The sequence below is a fragment of the Gorilla gorilla genome, chromosome 10 (assembly GCF_029281585.2).
Source record: "Gorilla gorilla gorilla isolate KB3781 chromosome 10, NHGRI_mGorGor1-v2.1_pri, whole genome shotgun sequence".
Lineage (NCBI taxonomy): Eukaryota > Metazoa > Chordata > Mammalia > Primates > Hominidae > Gorilla > Gorilla gorilla.
Window position 1 is genome coordinate 56,461,403 of NC_073234.2, and position 23,606 is coordinate 56,485,008.

Here is a 23,606-nt window from a genome sequence, read left to right on the forward strand (position 1 = left end):
GTCACCGGGCCCGACCTAACACACAGAAAATATTTAAAGGGTTTACTTACACTGACAATGAACTATCTCAAAAAGAAATGAATAGGCTGGGTGCGGTGGCTCATGCCTGTAATTCCAGCACTTTGGGAGGCGGAGGCAGTCGGATCACCTGAGGTCAAGAGATCGAGACCATCTTTGACAACATGGTGAAAACTCGTCTCTACTAAAAATACAAACATTAGTTGGGCATGGTGGCACGCACCTGTAGCTCCAACTATTGGGGAGGCTGAGGCAGGAGAATCTCATGAACCTGGGAAGCAGAGGTTGCAGTGAGATGAGATTGCACCACTGCACTCCAGCCTGGTGACAGAGCAAGACTCTGTCTCAAAAAAAAAAAAAAAAAAGGAAATGAATAAAACAATATGATTTATAATAGCTATAAAAATACTTAGGTGTAAATTAAATCAAGGAGGTAAAAGACCTCTACAATGAAAACTATGAAACACTGATGAAAGAAATTGAAGAAGACACAAATAAATGGAAAGATATCCTGTGTTCATGGATTGGAAGAATTAATGTTATTAAATATCCATACTACCCATAGTTATGTACAGATTCAATGCAATTCCTATTAAAATTTCAATGACATTTTCCCACAGAAATAGAAGAAACAATCCTAAAATTTGTATCAAACTACAAAAGACCCCAAATAGCCAAAGCAGTCTTGAGCAAAAAATAACAAAACCAGAGGCATCACACTACCTGACTTTAGTATATTACACTACAGGCCGGGCACAGTGGCTCACGCCTGTAATCCCAGCATTTTGGGAGGCCGAGATGGGTGGATCACGAGGTCAGGAGATTGAGACCATCCTGGCTAACATGGTGAAACCCCGCGTCTACTAAAAGGATAAAAAATCAGCCAGGCGTTGTGGCGGGTGCCTGTAGTCCCAGCTACTTGGGAGGCTGAGGCAGGAGAATGGCGTGAACCCGGGAGGCGGAGCTTGCGATGAGCCGAGATCATGCCGTTGCACTCCAGCCTGGGCGACAGAATGAGACTCTGTCTCAAAAAAAAAAAAAAAAAAAAAGTAAATAAAATAAAAATAAATAAATAAATAAATAACACTACAAAACTGTAGAAAACAGCATGGTACTGGCATAAAAACAGACATGTAGACCAATGAAACAGAATAGTTATAGCCCAGAAATAAATCTATACATTTCTAGTCGATTGATTTTCAACAAAAGTGCCAACAGCATACGAGGAGGAAAGGACAGTCTCTTCAATAAATAGTGTTGAGAAAACTGGATATCCACATGCATAAGAATGAAATTAGACCCTTATCTCACACCATATACAGACATCAACTCCAAATGGATTAAAGACTTAACTGTAAGACTACTAGAAGAAAACAGGGGAAAACTTCTTGACATTGGTCTAGGCAATACGTTTTTGGTATATGACCCCAAAAGCACAGGCAACAAAGGCAAAGAGGCAAATGAGATTGCACCAAACTAAAAAGTTTCTGCACTGAAATGGAAACAATCAATAGAGTGGAGAAACAATGTACAGAATGGAAGAAACATTTGTAAACAGTACATCTGCCAAGGGGTCCATTGTCCAATGTCCACCTAGCACATTGTCTAATATATCCAAAATATATAAGAAATTCGTGCAACTCTATAGCAAGAAAACAAATAACCTGATTAAAAAATGGGCAAAGAACCTAAATAACATTTCTCAAAAGAAGTCATACAGATAGTCAAAATGTATGTGAAAAAATGCTCAACATCACTAATCATCAGGGAAATGCAAATTTAAAAAATTGAGATATCACCTCACACCTGTTAAAATGACTATTATCAAAAAGACCTATGATAACAAGTATTGGCAAGGACGAGGAGAAAAGGGAACCCTTGTGCACTGTTGGTTTGAACGTAAATTGGTACAGCCATTATGAAAAATAGTATAAAGTTTCTCATCAAATAAAAAATAGAACTACTATGTGATCCAGGAATTTCACTTCTGGGTATATATCTAAAGGAAATGAGATCAGTATCTTGAAGAATATTTGTACTCCCATGTTCATAGCAGCATTATTGACACTACCCAAGCTATGGAAATAATTTAAATGTCCACCAGTGGATGAATGAATAAAGAAATATTGGTATATACATACAATGGAATATCATTCAGCCTTACAAAAAGAAATAAATCATATCTTTTGCAGCAACATGGATAAACTGGAGGACAAACTGCTCAGTGAAATAAGGCAGGCACAGACAGATGAATACCGCATGATCTCATTGTACGTGGAATTTAAAAACATTGAATTCATAGAAGCAGAGAGTAAAATGGTGATTGCTGAGGGCTAGGAGATGGGGAAAATGGGAGATATTAGTGAAAGAGTACAAAGTTTCATTTATGCAGATGATAAGTTCTGGAAATCTAATGTACAGTGTGTGGTGACTATAGTTATTAACACTGTATTGTATACTTGAAGTTCAAATGTTCTCACCATACATTAAAAAAATGCCAACTATGTGAGGTGATGGATATGTTAGAAAGCTTGATGGTAGTAATCATTTCACCATAGATATAGATGTCAAAACATCACATTGTACACATTAAATATATACAATTTTAATTTGTCAATTATATCCCATTAAGAAGAGAAATTTGGCCACCAAAAAAAGAAGAAAGGAATTCCAGCTTGACTCTGTTTTTCAGTAAACACCCATGTTTGCTACCATATACATAATTGCATTAAGTACAGTCTATTTTAGAAATAAGTAAGTCAGATTCTTTCTCTCTCTCTCTCTGTCTCCTCCTCCCCCCGCCTTTCTTTGTTAACTATGTATGTATATAGGGAATACCTAGCACATTGTCTAAATCCCTAGAAATTTTTACTGTAGCCACATATGAACTCATCACTCCATTCTGGTAGTCCCATGACTAAAAATGAATATTTTGATGTAATTGCTTCTGAGCTACTTCATTATTTATTAATGATTGCTTTAAACTGCTGTGGGTTGTTTTCTTAGTGGGATTTTTAGGCTCTGTGCACAATAAAAGTGGAAAACATTGAAATACATTTTAGGTTTAACCTCAAGCAGTTCTCCAATTAAAAAGCTCCCATGCAGCATAGGCATGTCGATAAGTTTTTCTATAGAGCTTACTAGTAGCATTTCAAGGCCTGTTTCTCAGCCTCTTTCTCTGAGCACCAAATCAAATGATCTTTGTCCCTGCTTCAGAAAGAATCTCACTTTACATTGATTTTTGTCCATAAAAGAATGATCTTTTGTAGTTTTCTAGGGTAGGCAGGATTGTATGTTAGGAAGAATTTGATGGCCAAAACTTGTATATCAATTTTCAAACTTGGAAACTGATATTTTGTGGCTGAGTTTGGGATACTTAGAATGAAAGTAAGCTCAGAAAATCACAAGTTATGGCCATTGTTGGTTTTCATGGATTCCACAGCCTCATTGCTTGTAAGAGTAATAATAATAACATTATAATCCTCATAATAAACCCATGGTCTTTACTACATGCTATGAACAGCTAATAATCTGCATGGTTGGAATTGGAACCTCATGCTTCTGGCTTCAAAGTTTGTTCCTGTAACCACTGCACTTTATTTTTCTATATTTGATTCCTAGCAGGATTCCTTGTTGAAAGATTGCTTAATGCATATCTAAATTAAAATTTTTGCCAGATGCGGTGGCTCATGCCTGTAATCCCAGAAATTTGGGAGGCCGAGGCGGGCAGATCACTTGCAGCCAGAAGTTCAAGACCAGCCTGGCCAACATGGTGAAACCACTGTCTCTACTAAAAAAATACCAAAATAAATAAATAAATAAATAAATAAATAAATAAATAAATAAATAAAACCAGCCGGGCGTGGTGGTGCACACTTGTAGTTCCAGCTACTTGGGAGATTGAGGCATGAGAATCAGTTGAACCTGGGAGGCGAAGGTTGCAGTGAGCCGAGATTGCATCACTGCACTCCAGCCTGGGCAACAGAGCAAGACTCTGTCTAAAAAGAAGAATTAATTCTGAAAATTTTAATGATAATAGAAATAAAGTAAAATTAATTATTGGGTGGTAGTTTCTTTGACTTGATTTAATGGTCAGTGTCAGAATTAGGTCTTATCATAATAATCATGGGAACTCAGAGTCTCTCTGAACATTATGTAATCCTTGAGATGAAAATATAAGGCAGGAATGCCAATTTTACAAATTTGGAAACAGAAATGCAAATGAGTAAAATGACCTTTCTTAAAATCACTACTCACCTACTTACTTAAAGAACTAAAAATGTTATCTTATTTAATTACTTTTTTCTGAATTATTTTCTGTGTTGGTGCGCTCTTATTTGCATTTGTTTGTGAGTGGCAATTAGGCATGGATAAAGGATGCCATGTTCAGGAGCAGTACAATTTAGTGGAAAGAATACTGGCCCAGAAATTGTCATCCCCATTATACCTCTATCTGCTGGTGTTTTGGGGTGAACATGGAAATGTTCCATGGCTGTTTTTGCTTATTTTAAAAAAGGAAGTAGTAATTGTTGCTGCTATCAAGTCTCCAGGGCTTTGTGAGAACAAAATGGAACATGAGTTCAAAAGGGAAAAATATATTATTATACAATTTTGCAGGATAAAATTTGTATAGTATCATATGTGCAGCATTGTAGAATATATATACGTGTGTGTGTGTGTGTGTGTTTGTATTTATAAAGCTTATATATGCTGCCCCTGCTGTGCTACCGACTTAGTGTTTCTGTGGTCCATCCCTTCATCCTCCTCTCATTCCTGTGACTCCTGTGATTTACTCAGGCACGCCTATGACTTTAGGTAACACAGTCTGGTGACTTCTAAACCTGTATTGTCAACTTTAACGTCTCTCATATCAAATTCTGGAGTGCTAGCATTCTACTGGACATGTCCACATGTATGTTACATGGCATTTTAAAATCACTATTTCTAAAACTGAAATCCCATTTGGGTACCATCAGGCTTCCACTGCATTTCCTTTCATTAAGTCTCTGCAGCTGGAAACATTGGAGTCAACTGGATTCCTTTTGCCTCCTTTCTTTTACCTTTTGCGTGTGATTTATTAGTGACCAAGTTCTTTAGATTCTACTTTCTTTCTTTCTTTCTTTTTTTTTTTGAGACGGAGTCTCGCTCTGTCACCCAGGCTGGAGTGCAGTGGAGCGATCTCGGCTCACTGCAAGCTCCGCCTCCTGGGTTCACGCCATTCTCCTGCCTCAGCCTCCCGAGTAGCTGGGGCTACAGGCGCCCGTCACCACGCCTGGCTAAATTTTTTGTACTTTTAGTAGAGGCGGGGTTTCACCGTGTTAGCCAGGATGGTCTCAATCTCCTGACCTCGTGATCTGTCCGCTTCGGACTCCCAAAGTGCTGGAATTACAGGCGTGAGCCACTGCGCCCGGCCTAGATTCTACTTTCTACGTATAACCTGAATCCTACCCCTCCTGTTTATTCTGATGCCACTTACAGAGTTTAGGCCCTCATCAAGTCCTTCCTGGACTTGGACATAATGAATTCTTGAAAACATGTTTTTAAGGGGGAATAATACGTTTAAATATTTTAGGGTGAGGTAAGGGTTGGAAGCAAACGATGTTCTGTGGACAGAGAACCGAAAATTATGATACAATCATGACTTAAACTTCCTCTATGTACTCTCTGTGTCACATTCAGGAAACTTAAAAATCTTCATCTGTGTCCTGGGCTTCTGGGCTGGGGCACCAGGTGAGGAGACCATCCTGAGGCTATGGTAAATCAAGCTGGGTTTTCTCTCTCCCATGGGCATTCCACACTGTCTCTTTCTCCGTTATAGGTGGGAGGCTCATGCAAGCCCATTTTTAAACATTTGTGCAATGAACTTAGTCAGGATGAAAAAAAAAAAGAATATTATTGTTCTTATCCCTGTAGCATAAGCAGAATGGGGCTTCCGCTGGCTTTGTTCATGCTGGAGGGTCCCTCCTTCCTGCAAGCCATCCCATCCCCATAGAGGTAGCAAAACAGGAAGACAATGGGCTGGGAGGAGAGGTTGAATAGGGTAAGTGGTCCTGTCCTGAATTGTGACCCTGCATGAGTGAATGAGCTTCAAGTTTAAGCTGGATGGAGTCCTCATAGCACCCCATCTACCACCCTGGTGGGGTGGAGGATGGTTCTGCTGCGTGGCTCTCCTTAAGCACTTCGTTAAGCACCCCAATACAAATTATCCATCTACCTCAGAGTTCCCTTGGACCTTCCCTCATCAACATGCCTGACAAGTAGTGCAAACACTAATAGCGCAGTATCACTATTACTAGTCTAGTCAAAGCCAAAGAAAGTCAATTTGATTTGGGAAAGGTAGTTTAGGGATGTCAAAATATGATGTTTAAAATATGTGAAATCTAACCTGTATAAGTTAATAATTACCAAATTGCCAGACTTCTCAAGCGGTCTGTTTCCAGTTTTTTTCTTTCTTGAAGCAACCATTCCGCATGGCCACTAGAGAAATTTTTTTCAAAACGCAGATTGATCAATTTTTTTGATAGTTTCCCTTCACCTACAGTTTCCTTCACCATGTTTTCAACCATAGTGATGTACATTTTTACTTATATTCAAATCTGATCTGTTCTTTTAGTTTCTTCATTCTTTTACCTTAAGGCCAATCTTTACTTGTCATTTCATCTGAAAACAGAACAAAATTAAAAAATAAGTGAACAAAATATAGCCTCTCAGCTCTGTTCACAAATCTAACTCCAAAAGCAATAGTGGATAATATAGACATTTAATAAAGTTCTTCTGTGTATACCAAACAACAAAACAGCCTAAGAATCTTCTTTGAGCATCTTATCTCTAAAGTTTCATCTTGTAAGGCAGCTGCCACACACTTCCAAATTCCTTTTCTCTTGCTGTAAGAGCTCTATCTCTTTGGGTCACATCCTTGAACCTCTCTGCGGGTCTGAGCATCATTTGTGTATTCACTGTAATCCTTTCTCCATTTCTCTCGTTTGCATCCCCATATATCATCCTGCTCTGCAAGACAAAGGATGCTGCTGAAGTTCTACCTGCCTGAAAAGAGGAGAAGCATAATATTTATAATTTAATTTCAGTTTGCTTTTATCTATTAAATTAAAATGAAGTAATGTAGTTTGTGAATGATTCACTTCTGTATAAATTAGAATGAATTAAAAGTTAACACTAGATGAAATCATTCTCAATTAGATTTTGCATGCTTCCTTGAGGAAACAAAAAATTTTGGAGCTAAGAGGAATGTTGTGGAATCTCCTCCACAGCCTGTCTTATCTGTAATAGAGCCTGGAGAGAAACTATTGCATTGATTGTGGCAAAAGTTTCAGATTACTCTTATGCTTTTGAGTTATGAATGTTGAATGGGAATGTTGAAGTTTCTTTTCGGCAACACGAAAGTTTCTTTTTTCTAAAACTTTGAACAACTATCCCAAGTCTGACTTCATTACCTTGGGTTAGGTGCCTGTTCCTGATCTGATTACTGTGCACAGGGATAGGTGATGCCCGGATTGGTCAGGTCTGTGTCACATGACCAATTGTAGCAGAGAGGAAGTCAAGGGTTGAGAGTGGGGAGGGATCATTTCTCAGTGGCAAATAGGGAGTTTTTTGTTTGTTTGTTTGTTTTATTTTGTTTTAAACCAAGAGAGTAAATTGATAATGGTGATGGAAACAGCGGGTGTCTCATTAAGTTGGCCTGCAGGGTCCTGCCTCATCCAGTTCCCCAGCCCCATCCAGCAATGTCTGCTGTTCACTCATTGCATTATGTGATGCCCTTTCATATCTCTGCTTTTTCACAAGCTTTTCCTATGTCTGGTATGCTTTTCCCTCTTTTCTCTACCTGGTAAACTCCTGATCAAATTGCATCTACTTATTGAGCCTTCCCTTCAGATTCTGTTGGCTACTTTCCCCCCTGACCCATTAACACTTTGTACCTACCTCTCTGAGAGCATTTCTTTCATTGTATCACATTAGGTGTCCCTTCTTCTATTATACGAGTGTCTCAAGGTCTGTGTGCTCTCCATGTCTGTGTATTCTCAGTAATGGACTCAGACCAGGTGATTACATTAGCATTATGTAAAATCGTGGGCCTAGAAAGGTGGAGAATGTGGATTAATTTTATAATTTCTGTTTCATCAAGGTTGTGATTCCCAACTAAGTTTCTGCTGCATTGCTTCCCTGGGAATGTTTGGAAGTGTGTGGGAGTACTTTGGGTTGTTGCAAAGCCTGGGCATTGGGTGCCACTGACATTTGTTGGCCAGGGACCCAGGAGTGCTAAATGTTTTACAGTGCATGAGACAATCCTGCACAAAGAAGGATTGTCCTCTCTAAATGCCAGTTCTTCCATTGAAAACTACTTATCTAGACAAGCATAGGAAAGAGGAGAGTAATTTGATCACAATACAAACTACATGTCTATCTCTCGTCAATCTTCTTTGCGTACACTGTGAATAGGAGAGCCTATGCTCAGTTAGCAGATTGCTTGAATGATAGGTTTTTAAACCTAAGTGCATTTCTATCCTTATCTGTTTCCCCATATAATCTGGGTCCTGAGGTTGGAGTACAAGGCTAAAACATGCGGAAGTTCAGGATAAAAGTTTGCCTCTCTTAAGTAAACTTCCCTTGGCTAGGCTTTCTCTAAGCCTGGGGAGGAAATGGGAATTAAGTTCTATGTATTCTTTTTTTCAATATCTATGGTGAGATAATTTGATCTTAATGCCTCTTCCACTGCACAGAAGGCTGAGAGTGACTAATTTAAATGATCTTTTAAAAATCTATTTATAGCAAACCTTCTGGCTGAAGAAACCAATGTGGAGGGTGGCACATAGATTTAAATCCAGTTTTCTGTCATGAGGTGTCAGAAAAGCTAAATAGTTCTAGTGTGGTTGTTTAGGTCCTATTCTAGGAAGCACATCTTTTTGTTCATTGTTGACACTGATGTTGCTGTGTTATCTAGAATATAGGAATTGTGTAGAGAAAACTTGGGAGTTCCCAAGTAAGGTTTTTTGATTCTTTGCTTCAAAGGTGACATTTTTGAAAAAAGATTCCTGACACATAAGTTCAGTAATTCATGTGTGATTTTATTGTCCTGTGTTATTATATATAGCATAAAGTCTTTTTGAAAAATAATTTACCAAGAGTCTGAAACTCAGTATTTATCAGCTGCTACTGATAAACTTGATAAAGTTTTTTGAAAGATGTTACATGTAAAGGATACTTCATAAAATCAAATTCTACTATTCTTAGTATATGTTTGTTTCTTTTTTAGATACTCCCAGAAGCATAAAAGCATCCACTGCTACAGCTGAACAGTTTTTTCAGAAGCTGAGAAATAAACATGAATTTACTATTTTGGTGACCCTAAAACAGACCCACTTAAATTCAGGAGTTATTCTCTCAATTCACCACTTGGATCACAGGTAAATGTGGTTGCTGGAGTTTCCTGTGTTTTCATTATATGTGGTTAAATGAATATATTAAAGAGAAGTAAACAAAAGCTTTCTTCTCTTGTATATCTCTTTATGATTTGGGAAGCCGAGGTGGGCAAATCACGAGGTCAGGAGTTCAAGACCAGCCTGACCAATATGGTGAAACCCTGTCTCTCCTAAAAATACAAAAATTAGCTGGGCTTGCTGGCGCGCGCCTGTAGTCCCAGCTACTCGAGTGGCTGAGGCAAGAAAATTGATTGAACCCAGGAGTTGGAGGTTGCAGTGAGCCAAAATCGTGCCATTACACTCCAGCCTGGGTAACAGAGCGAGACTCCGTCTCAACAACAACACAAAGATTGGTTTAAGATAGAATGGTTTTGTTACATTATACAAAAATCACAAAGACAGGTAATTGAAAGTAATTGCCTAAAAGCAGAAGGAGCTGCTGCTTTTCAGGTTAGTAAGAAGTTGCTATTCCTAAAACAGATTTATTAATTACTGAATTCCTCAAGAGGTATATTTCTCAATTTTAAAGCCAAACATACTTCTTAATTTGTGAATAGTTATCCACAAAAATATTATATTCTAATGCTTTGTAAAATTGTCTGGGTTTAGAGTTTAATAGTCATATAATTGTAATCATTGACAGATGACTTCCTTTTTTACCTCATAGTTTGCAGCAGTTACAGCTGTCTTCTTGGACATGCATTGTATAAAAATGGTGTCTACTGTCTTCCAGCCTTTGTCATATGTGAGACAGGATTAGGAGTTCTGGATGGGGGGAAAGGAGGAAGAAGAAGAAAGTCATTCATGATACTTGACATATACATAAATTGCTATGAAGTAATACCAAATAGTTTAAGATGATTCCTTCTGGAAAGAATAACCACAGTTCTGGGAAAGTCCACCACTTACTATCTGTGGACATTGGGGAAGTCACCTAAGATCTGTATCTCAATTTCCTCATCTGTAAATTGAGGATAATAGTACTGCTTCATAAGTTGTTGTGAGGATTAAAGAATTTATACATATAAAATGCTTTACCTATATAAAAACTTTAATGATCCTGTCCAAGCATGGGTATAAATCTCTTTATTTGGTTTCTCTTATCGCAGATGAGGCAGTCTGGGACTTTGCACATCTTTACTAAATACTAAAGAGCAAACGTAAGAAAATCTATGTGGAGAACAAAATATAGCAAGGCTGACTTAGTGAGGAAGGTTCCTAGGGACATACTATCTCGCTTGCTCTTGGGGCTTGAGGCCCCATTTAATTACATCTTTAGCTCCAAAGGATAATTTCCCAGGCCCTTCAGTTGGGTTTCTTTCCTCCCAGATTCTGGCCTGTTTTTGAGGGGAGGGTGCCATCCTAACACTCACCTGGTAACTGGCTTACAACTTTCAGGGAAGAGCAAGAAAGGGAGAAATCCCATCTTCAAGGGTTCACTGGGCTATTCCCTTCAGTCTGTTTTTGGTTGCAGGGACAGGCCTTGTCTTCATGTGGTTGAGATCCAGTGAGCTCCTTGTTTATAGCAGTGTGTCTCTGCCCATGTCCATTGAGCTTTCAGGCAACAAGAGTCACATGTAATAAAGCAAGATTGTTCATTTGCAGAACAACCTGTTGTATTTCTGATTACCTCTACATGCTAGGAAAATTTCCCCTTAATTTTGCACATTAGATTTTGCTTCCCTGTGACTTTCTCCCACTTCCCTGTTTGTAGAGACATAGAACTCACCCAGCCTTCTTCCAGATGACATCCCTTACATAGATGATGGCCACTGCTACCTCCTTTCTTACTGCTCCTGTCTCTGTGCTAACTGGTGCTAGGGCCCTCCATCTGCTCATCCTGAGGCTTGTCGGGCAGCATTTCAATGGGTCTGTTTCCCTCAACTGTGAGTCCTAGATGGTCAATGTTTGTATTGGTTCCCAGGGTCGAACACCTTAACTGTACACACTCTGACCAGCACAGACTTCTTGCAATCTGCAAACTTTTTCCACCTAATACTTCTTAAAATAGTTTAATGTTTTTTTAAGCACCTGAAACATTTTAAAGATATGGGCAACTGAAATACCTGACCTTCATCAGGTGGTTTGCTGTCAGGCAAATCCTTTCTTACTCTTCCTGTGAGGTAGATTTATTAAAGTTATAGGCAGGGCTTTAAATGTATTTATTTCAATTGAAAATAATTTTTTTTTTAGATTATAGAAGTATGTTTTCGTTGTAGAAAAAATTTGGAAAACTGACAGAAAGAAATAGGAAAATTGATACAATCATATTACTAAAAGACTAATGTTGAAGTTCTGTCATATTTTAATCCAGTCTTTTTGTCTATGTGTATTGATATGCCATATTTTGTTTAATCAACCCCTTACTTTTGGGTATTCAACTCATTTACTTTGTAAATTTTAATAAATAATAATAAGATGAATATTTCTTATACATAAGTATTTGTGCTCAGCTGTTAGGTTTTCTAGTTATACCTTTAAAATTTATATTATTTCTGAAATTTCTTGTTTTACTTATTCAGTCTATGGTTGTATCATCTGTCAATGTCTATGAATTTATCTATGAAATTATAAATTATGTAGATATTATCTAGATATGTTATTATTGAACAAATATCATATTTGAGATATAGTATATCTTTCTATGATGTGGAAAATAATTTAGATTTGTAAGGCACTTTCATTTGCTGAGTAAGCTAACAGTTATTAAAGGCTTACCATGTGCCAGGCACTGTGCTCCATGCATTACATGTGATTAGTTCATTTATCATCAGTATTCAAGAGTGATTAAGAGTGTAGACCTGGAGATGGACAGCATATATTCCAGTCATAGCTCTGCCACTCATTGGTTTTGGGACCTTGTACAAATTACTTAATTGTTCTGTACTTCAATTGTCCCCCTCTGTAAATCCATATAGAGTGCTTGAAAATACTAGCTATAAAAATTCACAAACCTCTCATAATCATACAAGATCAGCACTCTTATTTTCATTTCAAAGATAAGAAAAACAAGCCTTAGAGATAAGTTCTTAAAGGTTCCATGGGAATAAATGGGAGTAGGCTTTTCCCTCAGTGTGATTATAGAGCCCACCTGCTGAACCTCTGTGCTATCTGGTCTCTCCGTGTCTATGGGAGATCATTAAACTAGGTTCTTTATTGCCTTTTTTTCAGCATCATTTAGCTAGTTACTGACAGAGCCAGAACCCAAACCGACTTTTTATTATTGAGTCTTTTTACTAATGCCCTGTGATATTGCCTTCTATCATCTCAACAGATCTTCTGTTATGGCTTGTATTGGATTTTTTCCTGTTCTTCTTGCTGAAGCTATCTTTCTTTAGTTATCTTGCTTTTCCTCACTCATCTATTTAGTTTCATCATTGCCTGAACGCTTATTTCATTATTTTTTGCTTTCTTTCACAAAAATTTTAAGGTGGCTTATAGAAATAGCTACAGGACAAGATAAAATGAAACATATACAAATCAGAGCAAACAAAAAGATAAAAACCTAGTTAAATAATCAGGATAATTTAACCATTCTTGGCACTGAAACCATACACATATTTCTCATATGGCCTTTTGTGGTCAAGGTAGTAAGTGTCCTTAGAGAACAAGTTCAGGGGACTTTATGTTAGCCGGTCACTTCAGAAAAAGCAGATCTACAGTGATGTTGATAACATACATCTAGGTATGAAGGTCTTTGAAGCAACACTGCCCCCTTTGGAGACACTTTCTTGGTAATATGCAAGACAGTCATATACAACCAAGTTTTCCTGCTCAATATGCCAGTGGAGCCTTCTATATGAAGGCCTGGTAAGTAGACTGTGTCCTTCACACCACATTGCATGTAAATTGCTTTTCTCAATGTAACTCAGTCACTTCCAACTGACAGTGATTAGGTGCAGGTCCAGCGCTTCAATGGGTGCATTCTAGTTCACCATAGTAAGAACTCTTCTGCATGCCCTGCTGAAGGATGCTTATTTTTCTAGTTTTTTTTGGGGGGAAGATGGGGTGGCAGTGGCATTGTGATGCTTCCTCGGAGCACATGTTCTTGCCTGCCTGGGAGAAAGCACAAGAGCAAGAGCTTGAGCAAGAGCAAGAGCTTGAGCTATCCCTCTGTGAATTTAGACTCTGTGAGTTAGACTACAAAGTCTCTGCTATAGAATAAACATGAAATGAACATGAATATTATTAGAGGTGATGTGAGACTGGCTCTCTCTTCCTTATGTCTGTTCCTGACTCCAGTGTTATCTCCATATTGGCTATTTGCAGTGAACACCTAGCTTATTGGGAAGCCTGCTCTGAAGCCTAATTAAAGAGGGAGAAGGTAGGAACTGATGGAGACTGTGGGAATGGTAGCTCCAGCACTCGTGGTAATGGAGTAAAGCGATAGGAGTATAAATACTAGCCAGGCACAGTGACCCATCTGCTCGGCATCTATGTGTCACTCTTTTTCTTTTTCTCTGCTTGTTCAAATCCTGCACGTACTTCAGAACTGCGCTTATATCTCCAGGAAGCTTTCACTGACCTTTCCAGTTTACATTAATTTCTTCCTACATCAGTTTCCAATGTATTTAAAAAATTTGTGCCAGTTTTTTGGCATTCTAACATATAATGTCTTTAATTTTTTTTTTTTTTTTTTTTTTTTACTTTTACTTCTGGGATACATGTGCAGAACGTGTAGGTTTGTCACATAGGTATACATGTGCCATGGTGGTTTGCTGCACCTGTTAACCTGTCATCTAGGTTTTAAGCCCTGCAAGCACTGGGTATTTGTCCTAATACTCTCCCTCCCCTTCCCCCTGACCCCTTGCGAGGCCCAGTGTGTGATGTTTCCCTCCCTGTGTTCATGTGTTCTCATTGTTCAGCTTTCACTTATGAGTGAGAACATGCGGTGTTTGGTTTTCTTTTGCTGTGTTAGTTTGCTGAGAATAATGGCTTTCAGCTTCATCCATGTCCCTGCAAAGGACATGAACTCATTCTTTTTTATGGCCGCATGTATTTCATTGTTATTTAAATATTTTATGTGTATACATGTTTGTTAATTGCATGAGACATTAAAATATCATTTACTGCTTCTGATTACAGTTGTAACAAATACATAATTTAACTTTTAAAAATCTAAATTGTAGCTTTCTTAAAAAATTGCTAATACATCCCAAGGTTCAAAATGTAAAAGGCACTCCATTCCTGTCCCCTGCGACCCAGTTTCTACCCCTGACGGCAGCCACTATTATCATTAAGGCATTCAAAAACAAAAAAATATGTATAAAGAAGAAAATGTAGCTCATCCAGTCAGTGGTTTGCTGGAGCTGGCTTGCCTACTGGCTTTAGGGGCTGAAATTTTGTGAACCGGTTGACATTAGTAGCTTGAAATAGGCCATGGTATGAGTAATTATTCCATGGAAATCAGCAGATGCTACAAAACAGGGCTTTGAAAAATATGCTTTTTCAATGAACCTTTATTTTTGTATACTTTTTAAATACTCTCTTTCCGATACAAATGGGCAGATGAACCAATAGCTTAGAATTGTGTCTCTAGATAACAGAGAGCCAATTATTAAACATTTACCACTGCCTATAATTCTGACATTTAGCGATAACCGCATTAATGCTGTGGAATGCAGCTTTCTCATCCTTTTCTCAGGTGAATTTGTGTGTTTGTGTAAAATATTTACATAGTTGACAATAATTTTTGATTAGATGTTAAGGTTTTCTGCTGTCAAGGATTGTGCATTAAACTTGCAAACTCCATTACATCTGTCATGATGTCATACACAGATGCTAAATAAATATTTGGTAGATGAAGAAATGAGTAAAAGATGAAGAAAAAGGTTACTATGAGTACATCAGGAATCATAAATGGCATCACAAAGTTTTCATCAAGCTAGAGTGGTAGGATTTGGAGAATGTTCAAATTGCTATATTGATGCAGGGTGCCTAATCCATCCTGAAATGTCCTTAACTCTAGCATGAGGAATTCACTAACTGGCAGCCACTGCCTCGAAACAGCTATAAGTCAAGTTCTTAGAGAATAGTGACAACTGTAATAAGCTATATGGCAACATCTCAGCCACGGTGTTAATGCTGGATATCTAATCACACAATTTTTTTGGTTTGGACATATGGATTAATGGGCATGCTCTGGATTCTAGGGTATCTGAAGTGAACTAAAAGCAAGACGAAAGTAGGAAGGGCAGATGATCACACTGTTGCAGAATTAAGAAGAGGGCTTCAGTCAAACCTAGGCACTGAAACATAGCTTCAAACCAAGTGGCATAATTATGAAACTCCCGGGAACTCCATCAGCAGTGCCCTGGTGTGCCATGAACAAAGCTTCATTTGGCCTCCCAACCTGAGATGCTGGTTTCAAATGGTGTTCCTTAAATAGAGGCTGATATTAAAAATTAAGCCACAAACTTCATGTGAGCACAGTGTAAAAAGAGTTTTGGCTCTTCAGTCATTTCAGTATGTTCACCAACAGCAGCATAACCTAAAAAAACCAGACAATAATATATGGCAGTTGTTGGAAAGAGTTAAGACACTCAAGCTGATTAAAGGAGTTCTCTCATTATTATAGTTTTCTGACTATTGTGTTTCGAAAGGTAAATAGAGAATAGAGAAATATTTTTAACATATTGATTCACTTATCCATTTATACAGGAAACATAGAAGAGAAATATGAAAAATATAAAGGATTGTTGAAAAGCAGAAGTATATTTATCAGTAAAAATAAAAGAAATTTATTGAAAATTCCAAAGAAACTGTTTCCTTCTTCCATGTTTTACAAAACTGCAGTTTCTTCAGGATAAATAAAATCCTTATGTTATCCTTCGTGTGATTTGGTGTAGTTGCCTAGATTCTGTTCTGTGGTTTATAATATTTCTTCTTTATTTAAAATAATCTTGGACTTTAGATATACAAATTTGTTCCAAGGGGTTTATTAGGAATTTTGCTGATATCCAAGCATTATTTATGCTTCTGACTTTGAATGCTTTGCAGATAGCATACATGGAGATAATTTGTGGCAATAGCTTTGCAAATAAATATAAAACTGTCCTGTAGTTTGTCATCATCTTCTGTATTAATAAACTTCAGGTGAAATAAATGAGATTTTTCTATCCTCTTAATATTAATTATACATTCTGGGTGAGTAAAAATGTATTTATGTATGAGGCTGAAAAAAATGTGTCTTCATGTTTGTGAGTGCTTGTCATGTATTAAGCCATTTTTCTTTCTTGACATTAGTAAGTAAAAATTAAACTTGCTGGCAATATTTGCTTGGCTTAATGGTTCTGAACTAAAAAATGACTTTGTTTATTATGGATGAAATTAATAGACTGACATAAAAGCTACTAAACTCATTACTTTCTGCTTGCACTTTATTTAATAAATAACTTTAAAGATAATAGGATTTATAAATTAAAATTTCAAACTCCAATTTCTACATAATTAAAAAACTTTACTTAGATTTTATTTTCTTGAAGTGTTTCTATATCATTGTTTATCTCTCACAAAATTACATCTCTGTTGTGTATTTTAATACCTCCCTTATTATTAGGAAAGTTACAATATATATTCTAATGTAGCCAAGCATACATATATCACTACCAAGTAGGCATGGTCAGGTGCTCATCAAAGAAAGTAAATTAAAGGAAGCAAATGGAATTTCTCATCATAATTTTTATATAGGTGATGTGATGGACAGAAATACACATTTTAACACACAGAGGTTATCCCATAGAGCACACATCCCCCATTTCACACTAAAGAAGCGAGGCATTTTTTTCCCCTTCCTGTCAGCAGTCCACTCTTTCTGCAGGGTCAAAGAATGAATCAGTTGACTGCTGCTGCCGCAGCCCATAGACTAACCAGCCCATATTCACTTTCATTACACATTTTGGGTATTTTCCTCCTAGATGGGGATGCAGAGGACCAAGAATATTTCCAGGCAACCATCCTATTCTGACCATATCCAGTTATCAGGCCCTAAATATCTTAGGCCATTGCAAGACCCTTCTGTGTCATCCATCTTGTAGCTCCTTCACATCTACTCTCTTCACTCCCTATGGACAGAGTACTGGAATTTTGGTTGTTGTGTAAGCAACTGTCATTAAGGAGCAAGCAAACTGTGTCTTGGAAACCAACTTGGTCCTCCTGCTTGCAATTTTTCATACTTCCTGTTTCTGTGTTGCCATATCATTTCTTTATAAATGGCAGGAAAGGTGAATTGTTCGTTAGAAATAATTGGCCCATGTAACTTTTAATGATCAGTCTGCTACTTTTTTAAAGTTTTTTTTTCTTTTCAGCATTAAAAAATATTTCTAATGATTAAAAACTTTTTTAACCTTTTCTTCACTTGGGAATAAAAACTTTTGAGATTATAATTTTAGTTCTTTCTTGTTTTGGCTTTGCTAAGAATTTGTGACTTTATTATTTTCCCTTTTGCCATTTTTGAAAACATTGACGTCTAAATTTTAGGAGTCTATAGCTCTTCCTGATTTTCTTTAAGACAGAAGCTTATCATATCTCGATGATTTACTATCTAATATCGTGTTTCATAGAGATGTCGTTAATGAACGGATAATTTTTTTTGAGTCATTGGTCCAGAATTCTTTGTGCATGCGTGTGTGTGTGTGTGTGTGTGTGTAAAGAGCAAAATCCATCAAATGTATAAATTCCTATTAAATATAATGTTTTAGACGGGAATATTTTGTATTTTTTCTTGTAAATGATGCCTTATAATTAAATGCAGTGCCATTAGAGGCTCTGACTTTGCTGAGCACTTAATTTTTTTCTTTAAGAGGATTTTTGCATTTCAAACGTTGCTTCTTTATATATGTTTATTATTTGGTTGTTATTTCACTTAATGTCTTCCTCGTAGATTTTTTTCTTTTTTTGAAATGGTTTTTCCTATCCTGAGATCAGGTAGTCTTGCTTTGTAAAAATATAATTTTTTTATGGTTTCCCTGTCTTACTCTTGAACCCATCTATAACTTATTTTAGTGTACTTAAGAATTGAGGCTCTTAACATTTTTTCAAACAGATAATTAATTATTCCAACACCATTTTTATATCTCTCCCCCTCCCTCATTTGAAATATAATCTTATATTTTATATTAAAATCATTTCTGAGCTGTCTCTTCCGTTTCATTAGTCTATTTTTGTACCAGTAATAAACTTACATACATGATTTTCATATTGTAGTTTTTTAATGTATGCATTTAAAAATGCAAATGCAAAAAATTACTACTGAAGTGTAGTATACTGTTGTATTCATGGGTGATATTCAAAATGTATAGTAATCAGTATGCCATGGGCACTCAACAACCAAAGCAGGAAAGTGACAAATTAGAATGGACCTTGACTATAATCAACCAGTATGGCTATTTTCTATATGCACTGTGTGTATGTACTTCTAAATTTTATGATATTGGCTAGATATATAGATATAGATTCAAGTATAGATTTTAATATGTATACAATTACACACACCAAATATAGGTGAATATTTATGAAATATGTATGTGTATGTGTAATTTTCTACATACTATGTATATGAAATACATATTTCATAACAGATTTTAATATGTTGCATTCTCATCAGCAGAGTGCCTACTTAACTACTTTCTTCAACAATGATTAAAAAGTTTGCCCATTCAGAAGGTGAGAAGTAACACTTTGTTGATGAGGTTGAATACCTTTTCATATGCTTATTGGCCATGCATATATCTTCTTTTATAAATTGCCTATGTATATGCATTGTCAATTTTCCATATTTTTTTATAAATGAGCTTCATTTAATAAGGATATTAATTCATTATCGTCTATATTTTTAATTTGCCTTTAAGTTTTTATGGTTTTTTTATGTACTAAATTTTCTTAAATGATGTGCAGTCTAGTCAATACTTTCTGTCTCTAAAGGGTGGGATTATGTTAATGACATAGTGAAGAAACAATTTTTTTCCTATATATAAAAAAAGAGAAGGCTAATTCAAAAATTCAAGAAAAAGAAAATCTTGTATGAGAAATTCGTGGTCCATTATATATAATGAAACAAAATTTACTACAATTTTGGACAATTACTGCATTTAAGAAAAAATATCTATCCTTTTTGCTATTGAACATTCTCCTTTGGGTGTTGGAGAGTTTGTGTTACTCTAGTGAGGGAATGATTATCTCAGCACAATATTTGGTATTGCAATTAATACTACATATAGGCATAAATGCAAATACTGTTGATTAGTTTCCTATTGATCTTTTAATTGTGGGTCTGGAAAGGTATAATAATACATCTGTGTTTAAATTTCCATCTTAATCTGCCTTACTATATTAAACACATATTCTATTTTTATGCCCTTTAGTCTTGCCTAAGAAAAAAATTGACATTTTGGACTTAGATGTAGGTATCTAAGGTATCTACTTAGATGTAGATATTCAGTGCAATATCCAGCACAATGAAGCTGGTGGCCCCAGTGCCATTTTCTCAGCAGCTCACTGTTTTCTCACTGATTTGTAATGTCACCTCAAATCTCCATCAATGCTGAGGTCGGTTTCTGGGCCCTGTTTTCTGTTCTACTAACCTATTTGTTGATTTCTGCAGAGATACTACAATATCCTGATTAATATAGTTTTATAAGATTTGATACTTAATAGCTCAAGTCTCTTTGTTCTTCCTGTTAAGAAATTTTTGCTGCATTTGAAACTTCATTCTTGGGAATAACTAGAATCAGTTTAAGTTTTATGAAAAAAATTTCATTGGTATGTATTGAAATTGCATCACATTTATGGGTTAATGTAGTAACATTTTTATATTACTCAGTCTTCTAATCCAGTAATATGGTTTCTCTCTACATTTTTTAATGTCTTCTATTATCTTCTTTGAAATTACTACATAAAGTGTATATACATATTTTGTTATTTTAATTCCTAAGAACCTTATGTATTGTACTGCTACTGTGATGGGTTATTTACTTTTCTATTATATTTTCTAATTGTAAAAGATGTTTAAGTTGACGTATTACTAGAAAAATGGATTTTGTTTTGTATCAAAAGTAGCATCTTCCACAGGATTTAAATTGCTTTCTCTTTTCCCTAGTGACAGAGTTGAATTCTTTGGATGCAACTCAGAGTATAATAACGAAATTTTTGATGTGCCATGAAAGTTCATTTAATTCTCTTTTTTTAATCTACCATACATTCATATGCACTGATATTTTAATGTTCTTTTCCACAATGAATGTTGAAGGATTGTTGTAATAAATTTTAATTCTTTGGCATTACAGTACATCTCTTTTTGTCTTTTCATGTCAATGTGAAACTTCACAAATACTCTTTAAGCCCTTGATCAGTTGCTTAAAATAATTTTACAAAGGGCTCATTTAAAAATATAATTTTTTTCTACAGTTTACTATTCAGGAAATAGAATTCAACTTTTAACTTATTTCACTATTTCCTTTAGTTACGATTAAGTGTCTACCTTTTTAAAAAGTCCATGTGAAATCTTGTTTTGGTGTCTTAATTGACAGTGGAGTTTATGTTATCTCCATTACCTAAAAAATCTTATTTCTCTTGCTGTTGTGTACACTCCACTTCCACTGATTCTGGAGAGAAGTCTTATATTTTTGTGGTTGAAAGATGTATTGATATGTTTCATAACAGCTGAATAAAAGTCATTCATGTTTGCCTCTTTTTTTAGTACTTTTATTCACTGAGCATTTTGAAAGAAGGTGATTGACATGCTGTCATCTTTCCTTTGTACTTTAACCTTTGGTTATTTAAAACTCTAGGTATTGTAAAAATTACACTTGATTGTGGGATGACACATTCTTGAGGATACTGAATGCATCACAGAATATATGAATTATTGAATATTTCAGCTTACATCCATTTGATTCAGCCAGTAGAAATAGTCTGAGCAGCACCAAAAGTGAAGTAAGATATTATATGTTTTGAGTGAATTACAAGAAAAATGTTTGCTTTGCAAATGACTTAAATATGAAACTATATACTTACACACTTAAACTTTTAACTACACACTTAAACTATGCACATTTTCAAGAATTGAGCATTATATTTAAAATAATTTTTTGCTGATATAACATCTGAAAACTAGCTATAACTTTTAAAATTTACTAATTTTTGAGTATTAGTGAATTTGAATATTTTGGAAATATATTTGTTAGTAAGTTATTTGTGTCTGAATTGATGAATAGTTTCTAAATATTATTTTTCATTTAAATGAGACTCTTGCTATTTTTCTTGCTTATTTGTAAGAACGCTTTACATAATAAGGATATCAACTTATGCTCCATCACATATATGCAGCATGTATGCATCAGTTTTCCTAATTTAATGTTTGCTTTTAATTTTAAAAAATTGAAATAGCTGCAAACCTACAGAAAAGTTACAAGTATATTACAAAGAACTTCACCATAACAGATTCCCAAACTCCCTAAATATTTTTATAGCTCATTTGCTTCATCACCCTCCATCTCTTATTCCTCTGAGCCATTTACTGACAAGACACTTCATCACCTTTAAATATTCTAGTGTATATTTTGTCAAACATTGACACTCTTATATAGCCAACATATAACCTTCCAGTTAAGAATCAGCATTGACATTACAATATTATCTAATCTACAGACCCCATTCAAACATCACCAACTATCTAAACTCTTTCTTCTTGGCCCAGGATTCTAGCCAAGAACACATGTTGCATTTGGTTGTCATTTACCAGCATCTCCTTCAATCTGGAGCAGTTCCAGTTTTTTCCTGTCTCTGATATCCTTTATGGTCTTGGAAGTATAGGCCTCTCATTCTGCAGGGCCTCAACCTGGGTCTGTCCAGTGTTTACTTGTTACTCATCTTGTCAGGAAACCCATAGAAATGATTATGATTCTTCTTAGTATACCACATCTGGAGGCACACTATGTCAACCTGTCCTACCACTGGCGATATTAACCTTGCTCACTGGGTCAAGTTGGTGAGCTGAAAAGTTCCTCATTATTTTTTCCTTTGGATTTTGATTAGTGTTTTATCAGGGAGAAATTCGAATTTTATTCCAATATCCTGATCCTCATCAGACCTTCACCCACCTGCCTTTACATCCCTTGACCATGCCCACCTGTATTAGATATTATTGCTTCTTAGTGACATGGATAAAATGATAAAATTGAAAATTGACACTTGTTTTTACTATTACTCTTATTCATATTCTGGTAGTATCAACAACTTGAGAATATATATTTATGTAAAAGTGTATGCCTAAAAAATGGTAATGCAAACTTTTTTTACATATTATTTCCAATGCATATCAGCATTCACCATGTAAGTCCTATTTAAATTAAATGCTATATTTTTTCTTACTGAAATGTAATTAGGTATACTGAATGAAATTCAGGGAAAATAACATCTTATTTCCATAAAGACGATTTGCCTGGCTTTTCTACCTTTCTTTTGATAGCTTTATATACAGTATTGCACGTATTGAACTGATATATCACATACGTTTATGAAAACACGATCAGCGTATATATATGATATATTAGAGGTATATTTTGCTAAAAGGCATTTACATTCATCCTGATATGACTCTTCTGTTTATGGCTTTTCAAATTTTTTATTTCATTAAGTTATTGATAAGCAATAAGTGAAATGGAGACTTGTTTTTTCAATATTTATAGTTGGTTAAAATGTATGCTTTATTCATTTAAAAATAAACCTCATGTTTTCCACTAGCCAGTAACTGAAATAAATACATGACAGAATCTTTTCAACCTCCAATTTATCAGGATTCAAGATCTGTTGCAGGAGTTTTGCTCAATCACATTAAGAAAAATTGTGCTTACTTTTAAACTCTCCATTTCTAAGTGGATTCAATAATGTAGAGTAATACGAACTGATAAATATGAAAACGGTACAAACATGCCTTGTGATGTAAAATAAAGATTGGGCAGAAGTACAGGAGTTCTACATATGAAAAGGGAAGGCTTTATACTATCGTGGAGCATGTTGATTCAAGAAAATGACAAAGTGATGAAATGAGAAGTTCCTTGAGTACCTGGACTTTGTCTCTTTTTTTTCTGTATCCTCTGTGCCTGGTGCAGCACATCTCGTATAGATGGCTAATAAATATTTGCCAACTAAATGACT

The 23,606-nt window shown here is 35.7% G+C and overlaps 1 protein-coding gene across 8 annotated transcripts in view; it reads left to right on the plus strand.

Annotated features, from left to right (window-relative positions):
* NELL2 (neural EGFL like 2) overlaps positions 1–23,606 on the plus strand; it is a 438,477-nt gene that overhangs the window by 121,832 nt on the left and 293,039 nt on the right. For all 8 annotated transcript variants that reach the window (XM_055357389.1, XM_055357392.1, XM_055357388.1 and 5 more), the window contains one exon: positions 9,287–9,437. In XM_055357389.1, the coding sequence (XP_055213364.1) occupies positions 9,287–9,437 (151 nt within the window). The remainder of the gene's footprint in view (positions 1–9,286; positions 9,438–23,606) is intronic.